The sequence below is a fragment of the Neltuma alba genome, unplaced genomic scaffold (assembly GCF_004799145.2).
Source record: "Neltuma alba isolate B1F8T4 unplaced genomic scaffold, ASM479914v2 tig00002358_pilon, whole genome shotgun sequence".
In the NCBI taxonomy this organism is placed as follows: domain Eukaryota; kingdom Viridiplantae; phylum Streptophyta; class Magnoliopsida; order Fabales; family Fabaceae; genus Neltuma; species Neltuma alba.
In genome coordinates, this window is record NW_021632830.1 from 129614 (window position 1) to 150548 (window position 20935).

Below are 20935 nucleotides of genomic sequence, written 5' to 3' on the forward strand. Positions count from 1 at the left end.
TTATGTAAAATCCATTTTTTCTTCATCAGTTTTTAGCTTTCTTGATTTCTTCTTTTCTCTTTCCCATGAAAGCTATCTGAGGACTCCTTGCCACTGTTTCCAAACTTATGCAGTGATGACAACTTTATGACATAATTATATTATATTTCTTTGAGATCTCAAATTTTGATGGCTTAGGAATTCCATGAATGATAAGGTCTGAAATAATAGGAGAAAAATGGGGGGAGACGAGAAGGGCAGGGGCAATAACTTCACAAGTGGAATATAAAAATTTACAAGTTGAGTAAAGTCATTTACAAGTAGACTTACCATTGGCTATAAGTTAGGGAGTTATCTTTCACAAGTGAAATATAAAAATTTACAACCAAGATACGGTAATTCACAAGAAAAATAGCTAGGACTATTTATAAGTCAAGTAATGCCATGTACAAATGGAGATATCATTGGCTATAAGTCTGAGAGTTATTATTTACATGTAGAATATAAAAATTGACAACCAAGACACAGTCATTCAGGGCCATTTACAAGTCGAGTAAGACCATTCACCAGAAAAATATGTTATCCCTCTTGTTATGAATCTTGCACTTGTAATCCTCCCATATGTTATTTTCTCTTCTGAGGTCTTCAAATATTCCCCTCCCACATGAAAGATTTAAAATAATCGCTTTTCAAAACTGCTAGTCATATGCTGGTCAAAAAAAAAAAACTGCTAGTCATCTATCATCCCTTGCTGCATATCATATCATTAATGTATTGATTTCAGTTACCAAAACTTAAACAGGATATAAATGTTCAACTAAAATTTGCTAATTTATAATACAAATATGCATTTTTACAACCCAAAAAATTTCTTCTTACATGGTTATGTTGGTCTTTTTGCTTCACAAACTAATTTCAGTTTTTCCTGACAGCGGTGCAGTGACGTTTCGGATTTTTTTTTTTTTTGGGAAGCATTTGGATATAAATTAGCTATAGTAGAGACTAAATGAAATTTTCCATTGGTATTCACCGAAATGGACATGTGTCATAATTAGAAATGGCTTGTGCTTTTACTTGTATATATTATGCTGATTTAGTAAATTTACTTTCAAAACTATATGAAATAATAATAGTTTAAAATTTTCCATAATTAAAGTTTTTTGAAGAATTATAATAATTATTTATTATCGATTTATAGAAACTGGACAAGACAGAATGCGAAATAAAGTGAATGATTTATGCTTATTGCATTGAAAAAGGATACAATTGGCTTATTTATAGACGCTAAAATAAATATAAGGTGGAGTAGATGCTTTCACTGCCTAACAAACTTCCATCTGTCAACTACAACATTTGCATATATTCTGACCAGGGGTATTCATAAAGCCTGACCGTCCGGTGTGTCTGCCTGAGTCTATAAAACAAATATTCAGCGAAGGCTCCACACTTTTAAAGTTTTAGTTTCTTAAGATATAATACCTTTTTTTAACTTTTACAAATTACCTTTCTGTGTTATATTAATTATGCTAAGTTAAATGTGATATATAGAACACTATAAATTATATGAAACTATAAGTTAGTAATATAATTAAATATGTTGGTATAGCTTGCTATCGGGTATAAGTAATATAATTAAATATGTTGGTATAGCTTGCTATCGGGTATAGGTTTTGTTTTAGATGTTTTGTCATTTTTCCAACTACGTGGAGACTGGTCCAAGCCATTTGGACTTCAAGGCTTTAATTATAATCTTTTTTATTATTTTATTTTTAATGAATTATGGATGTTATGTAATTTTAAAGTATGAATATTTATTAAATGTGTGTATTTGGGCAAGCCCACCTATTCCAATCTGCTCTTGTCCAACCTAAATGCAGCCCGTTCATCCTTCCACACTCCTAAGAGTAGTGGTTTGGTAGATATCCACCAATTAATCATTTATTGACCGATAGACTTCACAGCAATAAAACCAGACTTGATGCGAATTTACAAATTACTTAGACATATAAATACAGATATAGCATGCAACTATCTTTTTGTAAATGGGAATTTACTAACCACTTAACATAGAATAAATCTCTTTAACTTGAGGGTGTGACTTGTCTTGTACAGAGAATTGATGAACGACTCCCTCCAATTCAATCCAACTACAACCTAATATTTTCTTTAGGTTTCTCTCTTTCACTACTATCTTGACCATTTTCACATTGTCCCACATCCCCACACTAGCATAAGCATTAGATAGGAGCACGGAGGAGCTTGAATTGAAAGAGTTTAGCTCAATCCATTGCTCAGCAACTGGCTTTCCTACTGAGAAGTTTTCATGGATTTGACAAACACTAAGCAAAGTCCTCCAAATCACGTTGTTTGGTTCGATAGGCATTGCCTCAACGAGTTTTTTGGTTGCTTCAACAAGCCTAGCTTGACAAAGGATGTCTACCATGCATCCATAATGTTGCACCTTAGGTTCAACCTTGTATACTCTTTGCACGAGCTCAAAACATATCAATCCCTCTTTTAGTAAACTGACATGCCTACAAGCACTCAACACACCAATGAATGTTATATCATCCGGTTTAACAAAATCCTTTACTATCTGGAAGAGAAAGTTTATAGACATTTCACCCATACCATGAATAGCCAAGCCACCAATCATAGGATTCCAATGATCAACACATTTCTGATCAATATTTCCAAATACTGAGATAGCATTCTCTATGCTACCACACTTGGAATACATGTTAACTAGAGCAACACTAAGTTTAACACTCAAATATTTACTATTGTTATTCTCTAAATATCAGTGAATGATAGCTCCAACTTCAACGTGTCCTAATTGGGTGATGGCTATAAGAACAACCAACAAGGTGGTGTCATCTGGTTGTGCATGTGCTTTTTCATACCATGAAATAGCTTCAGAGCTTTAATGCAATAACCGTTCTGAACATAGCCAGCCATCACGGTATTACAAGAAATAGTATTTCTCTCAGGCATTTCATCAAACAATCTCCTTGTAACAAGAACATTACCTGATTTCACATAACCATCAATCATATTTGCCCAAGTGAACAAATCTCTTTCAGGCATCTTGCTGAACAATATCTAAGCATCTTCTATATTTCCAAACTTTACACATCCATCAATCATTGTGTTCCATGAAACTAAGTCTCTCTCGGGCATTTTAAGAAACAAATTCCAGGCACAATTCAATCCTTCTTTGGATCTCACATATCCTCTGATCATTGAGTTCCAAGTAATCAGATTCTTCTCCTTTAGAGGCGTATTGTCAAACAATTCACGGGCTCCTCTAACCATCCTATATTTGACATACCCATCAATCATTAAGTTATATGAGATATAATCATGACAAGACATTCTGTCAAACAATTGACGGGCATATTGAAGTCACCTAAATCTCAGAAAATAACTAATCAAACAATTTTTCAAATATGTATCAGACCCAATTTGCAACTTACACAAGAATCCATGAATCTATGTTCCTTCTTTCTTCAAACCCACTTGAGAGCATGCTTTCAAAACCAGGGAAAATGAGAACTTATCCAAACATACCCCCAGTTCAAGCATCAAACAGAGTATTGCCAGAGCTCCTCTGGGGGAACAACCATGAGAGTAGGACCTAAGCATGGCATTCCAAAGAAAAGGGTCCTCCTGTTCTTGAGGATTACGATGAGCATGATGCTTGAAGATGTAGTGAGCGAACTCAACAAGAGGCTCATAGGGTGAAGAAACAAAAGTGAGGATGAGTTTGGTAGCGAGAGACCAGTTGTTGATTAGCCCAGTTGTGATCATTCTTGCGTGCATTTGATTCACCTCGTTTATGGTTTTGTATTTCTGAAACAAGACGAGAGTTGGGATGATTGAACTCCATGGCTGGTGTGAATTGACACACACAACCATCAATAAATCAAAATTTGATGAGCTACGTCAGTTGTGTTGTCGGGAAGATCATTGACTTAACTTCTTTTAATGGCCCAAAGCCGTAGACAGACATATCATATCAGAACTGCTTTATCTCCTGGAAATGATTGACTTCAAAGCCATATTTGAATATAAAATTTAGCTCCAAAATCGAGCTTCTAATTCTCATTGTCATATTCCAAACCTTGAGCTTCAAATTCAAGACCTGGAACGTATAAGAAACCCCATATTATAAATCCATTTATTCCTATGATGAAGTAAAACCAAGTACATGACTCTTTTCCTTATCTCAATGGTCAATTTTTCTCAAAGATATAGCTAAGTATAAAGCATCACCGCATATTTTCTACATTGAAGTAACTTTATATGAGCAACAAAAGTCAACGTTTTCCATTAAAAAATAATGGACTAGGTCATTTTTGTATATGCTCATATATGGTATTTCAGGAGACGAAGGACAAGTAGGGAAAAGGTTATTAGCTAGTTTATAGAATTTCAAATCGAGGCCTATATTGTACAAGAAACAAGAGTGACACAGAATGAATATGAAGAACTGATGAGAGTTAAGCAAAGCCATTACCGGTTTGGGTGTCTCCGCAATCGAATGTCGAGTCCTCCGTTCTGTACTGTTTAGTTTTCTTCCCTTTTCTCAACTACTCCCTCCCGCCATCCCTGTCTTCTGCGTCTTTTGCTTTATCTTATCTGCTCTTCTGGTAACGTTCGAAGAGGAATGTTGATTGTGGATCATTGGATTAGATAGTTACTTTGATGAAGATTATGACCGTCAGATTCAAAATATCTTTTGGCCCAAAAACTTCAAAACATCTCTATTATAAATATTATAACGTGTGGATATCAATCTTCCTTTTTCTTTTTATAAATTTTATTGTTTATTGTTGTAATGCAAGTAAATAAATACAAGATGATTCTTTTATTCTCTTGTCTCCATCTCTTTTCTATGCTTTATTTTCTTGATTGGTTCTTACCCATCATATGAAGGTGCGATAGTTTGAAATCAGTCAAGAAAAAACTTTCCCCGACTAGTTGTTCATCCGGTCTAGGAAGTGTCAAACTTTGTAAATCAAACCAATTTTAGGTAAGGTCTTAAAAGCTCATTTTAACAAATCCACAAAAACAAAATTCTACTTGTGGGTGATATATGGTAACAGTATTCATAAGGGTAATAAGGTAAATAGAAAGAGGCAGTAATCTATAAATAGGATATTAGATAGTGTCACTTGAACACATATCTTTACTATTTACTCTATGCTCTCTCTTCTCTTTTTGTTGTCACTATATACTATTTCGGTCCTAAATATGAGGTTTATTTTATAGTATAAATGTGTCTTATATTTAGAATCAGAGAAATATATTAATTAAGTTTTTTTTTCCTTGATGGTATTCCACATTAAATACTTACATACTTACAATATAATACTAAATTTATACAACTTAATAGAACTTATAAATAACATCTTGTAACTCAATGGCAATACACATTTTAAAATTAACAAGTTCAAATTTTATATTTACAAGACCTAAATAGATAGATATTTCAAAACAAAAATGTTACCAAAAACTTGCACACTTCGGTTTTGCTTTTATAATAGCTCCCGCATAAAGAAATTGTTTGACCTAATTTATAAATTCCAGCTTAGGTAATAGTACCAAACTAATAATCCAAATTAGAATCTGGGTATTTCAAATGGCAATTTTGAAAGGATTATCCCAACATTACATGACCACATGGAATATTCTCCCATCACGTTTGTCCGCATTAATTAGCGCCTTTGGCTTCTCCTTGTACGCCCATTTTTCGAATCCTTCTTAATAATTAATCGTATGATAAAAGAAATACTATGATCTTAATGTTTTGAAATTATCCTTAGTAATGAAAACATACGACCGAGGAACAAAAATTCAGAGTGTTGAAGAAGAAAATGTCCCGGCCCCCACGTGGGGAAGTTGTGTAAATAATAATAATAATTTATTTTATATTTGAAATAATAATTATTATAAAAATTGATTATTTTTGGTTGAAGAAGCAGGTAACGGAAGTAACGAGGGGGCACCACCACAAGGCCAATTTCTGACCGAATGAAAACTAAGGGTCTGTTTGGCTCAACAAGAGGAAGGGGAGGGGAGGAATTTTAATGGAAGGAAGGGAAGGGGAGGGGAGGAATTTTAATGGAAGGAAGGGAAGGGGAGGGGAGGAATTTTAATGGAAGGAAGGGAAGGGGAGGAGTGGAAAGATTTTAATATTACCTTGCTTGGATTTATAAAAAAAGAGAGGAGAAGAGGAGTTTTAATATTATCTTGTTTGGTTTATGAGGGGAGGGGAGGGAAAAATATTTTAACATGGATAATTTTGTCCTTATTTTATTTAAGACATGGGTGTAATAGTCACAACATGACAAAATATTGCCCTTTCCCTCCAAATCCTCCCAATTTTGGAGAGGAGGTTAAAATTTGTGTGTTGCCAAATAAGAGGAAATGATTAAAATCCTTCCCCCTCCTTCCCCTCCCTTCCAAATCCCTCATACCAAACACACCCTAATGGTCAAGCAAAAGGCAGTGTGAACATATAAAAGAAAACTTTACCTCCAAGAAAAAAAAATGTATGAGAGAAAAAGGCAATATTATAAAGACCCAACTATCGTAATTACTATAAGAAATATAATCGTGTAACAAAGCCATACAGAATAAATCCATCTTCACACGTATACATACATACATATATAAAAGGTTGAGTCTAGTAGAAAGGGCTACTCCCTCATAACATGATAAACTAAGGTTCGGATATCTATTGGGAGAGGTACCCATATTTAATACTCAATAGTGTCTCGAACAGAATTGTTTGTAATAAGAGGATACTTGTACTTGTGTGTGTGTGTGTGTGTGTATATAAAGAGTCATGAGACGTGACTGGGGTTGGTCCCTCATAACATGATAAACTAAGGTTCGGATATCTATTGGGAGAGGTACCCATATTTAATACTCAATAGTGTCTCGAACAGAATTGTTTGTAATAAGAGGATACTTGTACTTGTGTGTGTGTGTGTGTGTGTATATAAAGAGTCATGAGACGTGACTGGGGTTGGGACCTCTAATAATAACGTGCTGGCCTCCTCCTCCTTCTAATACCCTCTCTAATATGCCGCCCCATTATTGCAGATCAAATACGCAACGACCAGTATTGCCAAGATGAGGAATGCCCAGATGATGAAGAGATAAACTGGGGTTTCATTACGAGAGAGGAGGAATGATATTAATACCAAACAAGCAAGCGAACCTGAGATAATATCACCGGTACATCTATAGATGCTTCTGCTTGTGATAAAAATCCACCTTCTTGCAGAGTTTTCCTCCAACGGCGATGCATCGGGGTACTGCCTCTGCACCCTAGAAGTTAACTCCTTCATGAACTCACCAAAACCTTCATATCTAGGAATGGACCTGCCATGATTAATTAATTAGCATAATAAATCTGTATGTTCTTAGTGATGAGTCGCTGTTACATTATAAGAAACAAATGGATAGCGCTTTTGTCTGGGTAATATAATAAATGAAGAAACTTTAGAAAAATCAAGCTAATTTGAAAATATTTGAAATTAGTCAAACTATTCTCTGTAATAAATGAGCGTTATTTTTCCTGAAATGTCTTTATTAATCATGAGCAGCAGAAAAATCTTTTAATTAATGAAAGCCCTTAACATGTATAATCACATTAGAATTACCTCAGAGGTAAAATAGATAAAATATTGAAGATAAAGTCAACTATGATAATATGTTTATGATCAAATTAAATATACACTTATTTTTAATATTAACCACTGGAAGTGATAATCAGGAAGAAAGACGAAGGAAGAGAAAGGCGGGAAACATCGTGGTTCTTGCACAATTTAGAAAACAAAAAAGTTAACAAGGATAGGGAGTTTGAATGGCAGAAAATGAAGGAAGGCGAGAAAAAGGAGTGCGGAGGTGGGCACACCTTTCAGAAACGACAGCTCACGCGTTAGACTAAGCTTAGTGATCGACTTTGTATCAGAGCCTTGAATATTGATTTGTGAGTGAGAAATTCCGAAGGGTTCGAGGGCACCATATCGTTTAAACATTCTCCAATCAAAATGCACCAACGCAGCATAATGGTCATCTTATGATGCTTTCTATTGAAAAAGTATAAATTAAATGCTTCCTATTAAAAACATTATCCCATTCAAAATTTATAAATAACTTATGATATTATCTCTTTTTTAATATAACCGTTTAATTTGGAAAACGGTTAACACTGTTTTTAGTTTTCAAAATTTCACTTTATTTTAACTTTAGTATTTGAAGTGATTTGGTTTTATGGACTAAAAAACAATATTTTGAAGATCAGAAATTGCTAAACTAATTAATTTTTAAAAATTAAATTCAGAATTATGTGAAATTTTATGTTATTAACATTATTATTTAAACTTAATATTACTTTTCATTCAAATTAAAATTAAAAATAAATAAAATATAAAACTTTATAAATTAAGATAATATAAATATGAAAGTCCATTTGCTAGAAAAATCTACTCCTAAAGGTTGAAAATATCCAAATGAAAAAAAATGGGAGAGGGGAGTGAGACTGGGAAGGGGGAGAAGGAAGAAGGGGACGGCGCGATCAGTTGAGATCAATAGGTAAAAGAGACATGCGAAAGTATATGGGACTTGTGGTTTGTGACTTGGGTCAGCTCAAAAACGGAATTGTAACTGCAGGGACCTGTGAGCTGTGAGGAAGGGAGAAAGAGAAGAAAGCAACTTAAACATGAGAAGAACTTACCGGTAATAGAGGAAGAAATTTTAGAAGAATCATACTCCATCTGCTTCCTAATTAGGAACTATCTACAAATTTCTCTCTCCCATTTTTCAATAAGCCTCTCCCAGATTTTCTCCCTCTTCACCATTTTACGTGACTCTCGTTCCTCCTTCTTTTCATCTTCTCTCTTAGTATCCTTCACAAGTTACTCTCTCCTCTTCTCTCTTGTAAGATGAGGAACTGACTGAAATTACAGGATAGAAAGAAAGCGACTTAAACAACCTGAACAGAACTTACTGGACGAGGTTGATGATTCTATCTTTTTTCTTTTTACTGGAAAAAAAAAATTACTAATGCATGAACTGTTTAGAAAAAACTAGAGAATCTAGGCACAATATAAGATAGAAAGAAAGCAACATAGACAACATGAGTAGAACTTAGTACTTACTGCTCAAGATTGATGATTCTATCTCTTTTTACAGGAAACAGAGAACTAGTTCATGGACTGTTAAGCAAATTAAAAACTAGAGAATTGAGGCAAATTGCAAGTCAGAAAAAAAGGGAGTAACATAAAGGAGATAAGTAGCATCATGCAGTAGAAGAGATTATATAATTAAAAGAAAGCAGATTAATAAAACTGATGCTGATCACTGACCTGAAGATGCTGAGAAGGGTGGTGGGGGATGTAGGAGACGGCATCTCTATTGAGAGCAAGGAATTAATGAATACAGGATGCTGAGAAGAATATGGGTGATTTAGGAGAAGGAATCTCTCTTGAGACGAAGGACTTAATGCATACAGAAAATCTAGTAAGTTGGGTTTTGCTTTGTAACTTAATGTCGTGCGCTCCCTTGGCTTAGTTGGCTCAACAAAGAGGCGAAGATAATCGGCCAGCCATTCCCCCGTCCCACGCACAGCAGGGTCCCGCCAAATAGCAAATTTAGTAATAGCTCGCGCCAACAGCTGGTAACCCGTCGAGCGGCAAAAGTAAGGGGGCAATGGTCAACATCCAGTTCCCCCATTCTCTCGTTGCAATGGTCAACATGTGAAACATCCTTTACTCATATCAATTTTGGATGGTCAAATTGCAATGGTCAACATGTGAAAGGTCCTTTACTCATCAGTTTTGGATGGTCAAAATTAAATTTAAGTTTTTTTACAAATTGTGATAATCTTTTTTTCTTTTAATAGATACACAATTCAAAATAAAGATAATTTTATAAATAATACTTCTTTAAAGAAAAATAAATTTATCAATAAAGAGAGTAACATAAAGGAGATGAGTAGCATCATGCAGTAGCGGAGATTATATAATTAAAAGAAAGCAGATTAATAAAAGTGATGCCGATCACTGACCTGAAGATGCTCAGAAGAATAGGGGATGATGTAGGAGAAGACATCTATATTGAGATCAAGAAAGTAATGCATATAGAAAATTTGGTAATTTGTGCTCCGTCTTCGAATTTGATACTGAAATGGGAAGGCATCCCAACAACGGGGGTCGCCGGCGAGGTGAACGCAGTAAATTAAGAGACCGGCCCCACCAAGAAAGAAGGAAAGTCAGCTCGGTGCTACATTTTAACATTTCATCCCCCGTCACAATCGTTATTATGAAATGCAGTTCATTACTCAGATTGATTTTGGATGATCAAAATTAAATTGAAGCTTTTTATATACTGTGATCATTTTTTTTATTTTAATAGATACACAATTCAAAATAAAGATAATTTTATAAATAATACTTTTTAAAAAAATAAATTTATCAATAAAAAACTTACATATTAAAAATTTTAAATCTAAATCATTTATATCATATTTTGAATAGTCTTATTATTAGAGACAACCATATTCAAGTCATTATTTGGCACTAAATGTGAATATATCTCTCAACATGGATTTAAATCTTAATATACCATATTATGGGAGATGAGCTCTTTCTATTAGACCTAACTCCTTTTGGTTGTCAAGTTTTTTTAACCTTTTTGTAAGTACAGATATTCTTCCATTAGAAATAATCATATTTAAAATATTATCAAACACTAAATGCAGACACTTGCGTGGCCGAGCGTGTGTTGTGTTTTGTTGGGCCGCTTCAAAGCTTAAATTTCTGTGATCGGGCTTATTTGGGCTGCTATAACTTGGGGCGGTGGCACAATGTATGTGTTTAATTGTTGCGAAAATTGCAACAAAATCCCAACTAAGATAATTAAGTACAAAAAGATCTCTTAAAATTATCAAATTATTCTGAAGTTTCAGGGACCTCATTACAAGAGAATTCATTTGTTTCGTTATGAAATTGCCCTTCTTTTTTTTTAGTTTGCATTGACAATTGAAAGGGCAGATATGAACAACTCATTTATTACATTTTGTGATATGCTGAGAAAATGTATTGTCAATATCTGTCGTGATAGTTATTGATCCTTACACCTTAAGTTGTCAATACAAACTTTTTTAAAAAAAAAAGAGAACAATTTGGTAATTAAACAAATAAAATTTATTACAATGAGGTCCCTTGAGACTTTAGAATAATTTGATTATTTTAAGCGACTTTTTTATATTTAATTCCCTTAAGTGGGACCTTATTGCAATTTTTTCTTAATTGTTTAGTGTGTTAGGAGCATGTGCTAACCATTTTATTAGTTATAATATAAAATTAACTTCTTATATTAAAACATGTTGCGAACATAAAATGAGGACACAAATTAAAATTCGTTAAAAAATAAATAAATCAATTTATTTTGTTTTGAAAAAATATGCTTGGCATTGACAAATCATTCTTAATAAATATTATTTGCAAATTAAATCACGAAAAATAGTCTATACTCATGCAATTGCTATAATTTGTATAATAATTTATTACAAATTTTAATTAAATATACTAAATTTATACTAATCCGGTCCTTAATATAAGACCCATTTAATTAATTTGATTAGATTAAGGAAGTTAGGTAAGTTAGTTAATTATAAGAAATATGACACGTTTTTCCTAAAATACCATAATCATTTTTCTTAATGTCCCCTCTCCCTCTTCTATTTGATTATGGTTGAGGGAGTATCCATAAGGGTAATTTAGAGAAAATTGATAAATATGAAAAATGAGTCTTATATTTAAGACTAAAACCAATTCAACAGTTTTGTCCTATATTAAGGGTCGGAGGAGTGTAATGTAAACTTCTAGTACGTAAAATTCTCTTTTCTGCTGAAAAAGTTAATATTAATCAATGACAAAAAAATTTTAAAACAATAAAATACATTCTTTATTTCTGTTTAAATATATAAATAAAAAGCTATGATTTGCTAATTAGGGAAAATACCAGGAAAATATCCTGAAAATATCAAAATAACAAATTAATGACTCCAATTTCAATAATCTCAAATCATCTACGTCTACTAAGATGAAATAGGAAACGTGTTTTTATAGTATTGTCCTTCACTTTTTAAAGCTAAACTATACTTTAGTTCACTAAATTTACATCTAAGTTTAAAAAATATGTTTTTTTTTTTTTAATTTCAGCACTGTTAGTATCATTTCGCAAAAACATGTTGACGCAATAAATTCAAACAGTAACTATATAATTAAATACTGACAAAACATATTTATAATACAAAATTAAAATAAACCAATTGATCTGCAGGTTTATTTATAATAAAAATGATAACAAGCATACTATGTTAAATGAGATAGAGGATTTTAAAATAAAAAAAAATAAAAATACACTTTTTAAATTTAAAAAACCAGATTGAAACTAGATGTAAACGTAAATAATTAAATATATATACTTTAGTTTTTTTCAAAAAAATAAATAAACACGCCACCTCCACACTCTCGTTGGGGGCTGGAATTATTTTATGACAAAGTTGGCTAATAAAGCTTAAATAAGTGATGAAGTGTCATCAATATCTCAAAACAATGGCCTTTTATATTAAATTATCTTAAAAATTGTTTTAATTTTTTTTTAACTTTTTCAAGAGTAAAATAACATGCAATACCCTAATGTAATTCTTTAATAGTATCCAATACTCTAATTTTATTTATAGTTTATGGTATTTAATGCATTATTAAAAAAAAAATTAGAGTGTTGGAAGAATACGTATATTACAGGTAATTTTTTTCTTTTAACTTATTAATCTCTCGGAATAAATCTGATATAATCCCCCTCTCTCACACGTGCAAAAGCCAAAGAAAGAATCAAATTTGAGAGCATGGCATGTAGGAGCAAGCATGGCTAACTAACGGTTAGGCAACGATGGCCCCATTATGATTTTGCATATTCTATTTGTTTAATTCGTGTCCCAAACACAACCAATCTCTCATAGCTTTACCTTTAGCAACAAAACAACCATTGTTCTTCCTATCATGAATTCTCAGAGGACTTTTCATCTTCACCATCATCTCTTTCACCAACGTCTTCACAGGAGATTGTCCCCTGAGATTGCTATGCTTCCCTGAACCACACACCACAACAATTTCTGCAGGAACAGCGTAAGTTGAATCGTTCAGCCTTCGTCGCATTTCTTGCAACCAAAGTAACATAATTAGACAGGATGAACCCAAATGCAGTCCATGTAAATCCAGCTTTGCCTGCTTAGAGTCCCAAACCATGACCTCTTCTAGAATCTCGGTTGACCTGATTAGCTCTCCAACCACCATAGCTTCATCTCCTTCCAAACCAGCATTCAACTCTTCAATTGACAATGGGAAGCCATTTAAGTCCACCAATTTTCTCATGAGAACAGGCCATGAATTCAAAACAGAATTATATGTCCTTTTCGAGAACGGAATCAATGTATTCCTCATCCTTTGAAGCCATGAAACCGTCTTTGTTAGCTCACCGTGCATTCCGTACGCTGAAAGAACCATATTTGAACAAACTGTATCAATAACAAACCCTTCTTTTTCCATTTGAATCAAGTGTCTCTCCAAGCCTTGGAATAATCCCAATCTTCCATAACCATACATGATAGACTTGAATTCAAATGCTGAAGGTTCAAGTGCTTTGATTCTCATATTCTCAACCAAATTCTCTGCCTCACAAGGCCTATCCATTGAACATAAACCACTGACCATATATTCATAAACACGACGTTTTATGTAAATAGAGGATGATGAACTATGAAGAAGCTGGCTTAGGTACGAGTAAGCAATCTCAAACCCTCTTTCTGAATTTTGCTTGGAGTGATACTCCAACAATTTACAATAGAAAAGAGCCAGATCTCGAGAGCCAGACTCTAATTTGGAAGTGGCTTCCGAAATTAGAGTTTCCCAGGCTGAATATTGTTCCTGTTCATCCAGCAAAGCAGCAAGCTCAGCTACAATCTTAGGGTTCCAACTGTACCAAGGTGCTTCAGCAATTCTTGCATAAAGCGGCAAAATTTGCAAAAAAATGAGACTCTAATAATCAATTCAAGGAGAGTGATAAAGAGTAAAGTACTAACCAGGAAGGCAACTGAGGAGAGAAGGGGTTGAACTGTAGAAGGAGAGAGAAGATGGCAAAGAGTGTTGAGAGACACTGATTTAGGTGAATTTTGTACGAATCTCTGAATCAAATTGTTTGTGGTCGAGGGGTCTCCAGATGTCACCACCTTCTCTAGAAAATGCTGACCTAGTTTTGTTAGCGCACATTCCACCATAACTCCAAGCTTTGGTCCTTGGTTCCATCACAGTTGGACACTACTCATCATCATCTTTGACGTTAGATATTATAAAATCAGGTCCTTCTTCCATAGACCTTCATGGAAAAAATGGGTTAATGGGAGAGTCAAGATATAAAATTCCCATAGTTTAGCATGTTATTCACAAAAGACAATTTAAAGAAAAGAAAAAGAAAAAGGAAAGAACATTTTATGTATGAAATCTCATCAATGATTCAAAGAAACCTTCAACTATTTCAGAAATTGGCATGCTCCAATTAGATAGCAAGCATCAGCCAACATTTCTACGTTCATGGCCATATGACAAAGGCATATATTGTCGAGGAGCCAGTGAATTGGAGAACAAAGAAAAGCATACATTGCATCTATAAAGTGAATAAAAAGACACTCACAAACGAACTCTCAGTAACTCAAATAGTTCCAACCTTCTTGCATTAGTTTGCCTCAATCACTGCTTACACGCAATCAAGCACAGATGTATATGTATTTATGTATGCACAGATTTGAACTTATGGTTGGATTGTTTAACATTAAGAGTGATTTTGACAGATTAAACATGTTAGGATGATACATGTTTGTCAAAAACATTTTTAGCTGTACAATTACTAAAAGGAACATGACCCTTACAATGTCGTGTAATATTAACAATAGTACCACAGTCAAACTGCAAATACTCAACAACAAATTTTCTTGCAGTTATTAATAAATTTAACTTTAACTATTTTGATTTCTTTTAAGGTTGATGATTAATGCCTAGCTTTAATTTAATAAAAATATCTCAAAAAAATTAATTTGCTTTTCTTGACTATTCACCTAAATCTGATAACCATATAGATAACCCTACAAGTCCATAGCCCATTCCTTCACTAACCCCCCCCCCAAAAAAAAAACCACCACCATCGCATCATCACACGCTTTTTCCCTCAAAATCATTCCGAAAGAAGATAAACTTGACACGCAATATATGGAAGAAATCAGAAGCAGAGAATAACAATGTTGCAACGAAGATAAGTTTTTTTCTTGTTTTTCTGTGATATCAATGTTGCGCCGAAGTAAAAGGAGGAAAGCAGAAGCAGAAGAGAATAACAAACAAAAGCAGACAGTAAGAAATAACAGGGAAAAAAAGAGGGGCAATGACCAAATGCAACCCAGTGAACACACAAGAACCAAATCGCCTAAAAAGCTACGAAGCCATTGTTGATAAGGCCAACCAAAGGGCTCACTCTACAAATTGAAGTTTAATCCGACAAATTTTTTGGCCTCAATTTCAATCGGAGCTAGCCATAACAATGAATTGAGCGATAGGATTCATTGAATTCAAGGGGAAAGGAGAAGATCTGAAGCTATCACCGGTTCGGGTTTCTCGGGAGACGAATGTCGAGTCCTCCGTTCTGCCTCTATTTCGCTTTCTTCTCCCAACCTTGCTTTCTCTTGACTCGGCTCCAGCTCTGTCCGCTGCATCTTTCGCTCTATCTTACCTGTTCATTTTATGTAACGCAAAAGACACGAAGATTGACTGTGGACCGATGGATTACTGCTTGAGGACGGTTGTTCGGGATGCCCAAAATTACTTTTAAAAAAAATATTTATTTTTATATAAATCCAACATAACTCTTCTCACGCTGACTTCATATATTATACTTATTTTCTGTACCGTAAGATATAATAACAGTATCAATCCAATTTTTGTATTATTTTTAATGAGTATCTTATTTTATGTAAATCAAAACAAAAATTTTTTACACTTATTTATATATTATAAAATTATTTGTAAAATCACACACATACTTACTTTCTATACAGTAAGAAATAATAATAGTATTAATCCAATTTTTTATCATTTTTAATGGGTAAGTTATTGTAAAACATCCTAATGTTATTTCTCAGTAGTATTTAGTATTCTAATCTTATTTATTATGTATCCTATCCAATTATACTCAACATTCTAATTTTATTTATGATTTATTATAAATAAAATTAAGGTACTAAAAGTAGTAGAAAAATAATACTCTTTTGATTTTAAATATAAGAGTTGGGGGAAGATCAGAATAACCGATACATCATAAGTAAAATTAGCGCAATACATATAATTAAAAAAGAACATGACGCCTGAACTTTACACTTCTTTAATATTAATATATACATTAAATAAGGCTAGATAAAAATTTGTGACATACGATCACCAAAGAGCAGCAATTTCCAAATAAAAGTTGGTTAATATTATCTTTAATTTTTAAAATTTGACTTCATGTTAATTTTAGTTTGAAATTTAAAACAAATGATTTTGAAAGTTTTAAGGACCAAAAAAGACACTATTATCAAGTAAAAAATGTTTAAACAGATCAAAATAAAATCAAATTTCATGATCAAAACCAAAACAAGGTCAAAGTTAAAAACTAAAAATAGTGTTAATCTTAAAATATTTAATGTTTCAAATATTTTAAATATATATCAATCATATCTCAGACCATCGAAAAGTGATTCATTGGCACTATACAATTATACATATAGAGACGCAAGTTCTACGACAATCTAGAGAAGGAAAACTACAAATACAAACTAAGCTCTTGTTTTGTGCGAAGTATTAAAAATAAAGAGTAGGAATTGAGATTGAAATTAAAAAACATTTATTAAAAAATGTTTAGCATGAGAAATTTCTTATTATATGAGATTAAACAAACTCGTGTATGTAAGATTGCAAAATACTATAATGGGAGATGGTATTCTCCAATCCCACCTCAATAGATTTATCTAATTTTATGTAACAAATAATTACTCATACTAAATATTTTTTAATAATTTTTATCAATTACAATTTTAGTTCTTATTTTTTATTTTCAATATTTCCTACTAAATAGAAGTTTACACAGACTAGCTAAAATAAACAGGACTAAGTTCAGTCCTTTGCCATTTGATCCAAGCAGAATGTGGGTGGGTCCAGCAAGACTGCTCTTTCATTGTTCATCTCATGAGCCCTCTTGGCAAGTAAATCCTCACGTGCCAGTGCCTTCTTGTGAGCATATGCTCCGGTGTGAGAGATTAACGATCTTACGATCGTGCTTCAAAAATCTCTGCGGCCCAAGGGTGGTATTGTCCATTCACCCTATAACACAAGAAAAAAAGAAAAAATAAAAAAAAGAAAGACCTATATTTTAAATCAAACTGTAATTTTTATCGACGCAATGCGTGCATAGAGAAAGGGGAAAGAAATAATAATTTTAAATGTTTGGGGCTCATTATTTAGGTCTTTAAGGAGTAAATATTTCTTTCAAACAAGGGAAGCAAGCCTTTCTCCTTTGAGCCGGTGAAATGAACTTTCTACTGTGTATAACTAAAAATGTATTGCTAATTTTACCCAATGCTATGAAATATCTTGATTTTGATTATCGTACCCTCTATTGATCTAGAAAAAACAAAACCTTAGCTTATCACCCATTTTTTTAAATAGCGGCTTTGGTATTTTAAATGTTATGAAAAAATTTAAATTTACAATTTCAAAAAAAAAAAAACATGAATGATAATATAAAAATGCCGATAATAATTTATAAAGTATCAACATTAATTTTAATTGTTTAAAGTATTTTAAATTTAAAATATTTAAATTAATTATCATTTTATACAAATATTTAAGCATTTAAATTTCATGTCTATAAATAAATATTATAATTTTACTTTATAATATTTCTATTTATAATATTATCATAATTTTATAATAATTATTTACAAAACATGTTAATTTCGTTATTTTGAATGGAAATTTAAATATTAATTTTATTTAATGGAATCCCCATGAATATTTAAAAAGGAAAGCTAATCCCCCCGGACTCATCGTTTTACTCAAATTTTAATTAGGTCCCTGTGATTTTCCTTACAAATTATTCCGTTAGAGCAATTAATCCTTATGGTCAAAGACTGCTAGTTTCAAAGCTAACGGTGTTTACTAACTGCTGACATGATTGATAAGAGATTACTACGTAAATTACTTATCAGAAGTTTTTTGAAGACGCCCGGAGAAGGAAAGTGAAAATTCACAGGGATGTAGAAGCTTAGAGATGCAAATTTATCTTCAAAGGAAGTGCCAATCAATAGAGGCTCTATTCCATCAAGTCTCTTCCGGATTATGATAGGCATCATATTTCTGGGCACCTTCTTCTCGTTTCAACCATACCAGATGGGTGCTACCAAAACTTTTTGGATCCCATAAACATCAATGTTCTCAACATTGTAATTTGATATTTATGAGGAGGACTAGTTTCTCTCTATAACTCCTCCTTGTTTTCAAGTCTTAGCCTTTGTTCTGATGTAAAAAAAGAAACATTGTACTCCCTCCATTTTGTATTATAAGAAACAACCATCAAAACAGCAATAAATGTATAAAATACATACATAAATTTTTAATTATAGGCCTCTTTGTGAAGAGATTATATAAGAGATAATGAGTAAAAATTTATGTTACAAAATTTAATTAAAAAAAAGATGATTTCTCTTTTATATTCAAGAACACCATTATGAGAGAAATCGTTTCTTATAAAAAACGATAGATAGGGCTAATAGTTGGCTTTTAGCCAACCCTAATGATGACTAACGGTGACAGTTGTAGAGTTTGCTTCTTCTTCTTCTTCTTCTTTTGACAGGTTTGATTCAGATAATATACTAAAATAAATAACAATAATTTGAAAGCCGTTGTTTAAGCTAATATGATTTTGCATATTCTTCATAAATCCACTTTAAAATCATGTCATGTTGCATAATTGTGCTATACTCCCTCCGTTCCTTATTATAAGAGACATTTGATGCTAATTGCATGTTCCTATATATAAGAGACACTTAAAAGTTGTCTCTACTTTTTTGTATTGATTTCCTATTTTACCCATGTTTATTGTCTCCAACTCACACTCTCTCTCCCTCCCACTTCTCTTTCTTTCAATAATTTAATTGTCCTCTCTCATGCTCTCTCTCCTTATTAATGAGGGCATTTTTGGGAAAAAAATTATATTTTTTACACATTGATTATTCTTAACTAATTTTAACTGCTTTTTTGATCAACGTAATTCGGTTATTCGTCTCTTATAATAAGGAACGGAGGGAGTATTAGACTGGTGTTATCTTCATTTAGTATGTTTTTATTTTATTTTCTTTTGTCTGCAGATTGGATGGATCTATGGCTTTGTTTTATGAGCTATCTTGACATGGTTTAAGCCTTTTCTATTTGAGTTAATTAACTGGACGCTTCTCATTTTTATCTGGTATTTCATTCTTATTGTGATTGAAGATGGCCCAAAGACCAGGCAGGGTTGAAGGGGTTATTTAGAGGAAGGAGCATGGGATGCTATACATGTCATAGAGGTAAACTCTTTTTGAATCTTTCGACAGTCTTTTTTTTTTCCTACCTTCATTTAATTTTTATTTTTAATTGTGTGCATGATATTTTTTGTTACTTTTCATATTCAAATTTAATTATGAATTAGTTTGTCAAATTCACTCCCTGATTTTCAAGGACGGTTTGGCTGCTTTGTATCAAGTTGTTCCTCATTGAGATGAATAAAAAGTGCGGCTCAGTGTATCAATTCGTTACCGTACATGGATTGTTGTGGTATTTTAGATCAATGACTCTATTAAATATCATTTGTGAGGTCAAAAAAAAAAAATCATTTGTCTTCCAGGGACTGTTGTTTCTTAGTTGTACTATTAATGGGGTTTGGTTTTGTCTAACTCCCATTAGTTTCTGAATTTGGAAATGGGTTGTTGCTCAAATTTCCGGTCTGGGTGTTTAGGTTTCCCTAGGGTATCCTCACAGCTAGTAGCCATGGGACTAATCCCCCGTTTTTACTATCTGTGCACGAAGCAGTAGGGGACTGGCCACAGGTGTTTTCCATTCACAAGAATTGAGGATCGAACCCTCAACCACTTGTTTAAGGGACGAGATGCTGAATCATCACACCCACCCGTCGTGGTTGGTGTTTAGTTACAATAGTAAGTACATTTTTTTTCCCATATACAGTGGGAAGTATAGCTATTTGGTTAGGTTTGTTAATTCTTTAAACCAATAATTTTGTGATAATCTGGGAGTCAAACTAGAGATATCTGAAATAAGTTAAATTTTGAAACTAATCGGGGCATTGAACCTGGAACCGTTTGGATGGAACAGAATGCTAACATTGTTAACTTTATTTTCTGTTCACATGCAACGTTAAATTATAAGCAAGTTAACACTATCCTACACATGTTATTTCTTTTCTGCAATCTTCTTAGGTGTTTCCTTTCAAACACTGATGGTTGTACGTTTTAGGTAACGAAACTTGTAATTTATTGCTTTTTCTATAGACTTTGCCTCTCTCCCTCTCTCTTTAGGAACTATTTATTGGACTTTGAACTATGTTAATTGGCTATGCAGTATAACCAGACACGTTCCAGTTGCAACTTGCTAAAAGTGTTTTTTCATTATTTTCTACGTATTTTTAGTTTTAGTTTTATTGTTTCTTATGTATTTCACTTCCTGTTATCTACATTAAAATAATTTGTTTCCTCTAAACTACCACTTTTCTATCTTCTTTAATCTTAGATGGGAAAATAATT

At 32.8% G+C, this 20935-nt stretch overlaps 1 protein-coding gene and 1 pseudogene across 1 annotated transcript; both read right to left on the bottom strand.

The window, feature by feature from the left end:
* Nucleotides 1–2032: 2032 nt before the first annotated feature.
* LOC114722541 (pentatricopeptide repeat-containing protein At2g45350, chloroplastic-like) lies at nucleotides 2033–3943 on the bottom strand (annotated as a pseudogene).
* Nucleotides 3944–12806: 8863 nt separating this feature from the next.
* LOC114722549 (pentatricopeptide repeat-containing protein At2g17033-like) lies at nucleotides 12807–14338 on the bottom strand. Its single transcript, XM_028908601.1, has 3 exons — nucleotides 14144–14338; nucleotides 13666–14099; nucleotides 12807–13623 (listed from the first exon to the last, which is right to left on the bottom strand). Exons 1-3 carry the CDS (start codon nucleotides 14336–14338, stop codon nucleotides 12981–12983), a joined length of 1272 nt encoding a protein of 423 aa, XP_028764434.1. The 3' UTR covers nucleotides 12807–12980.
* Nucleotides 14339–20935: the final 6597 nt, after the last annotated feature.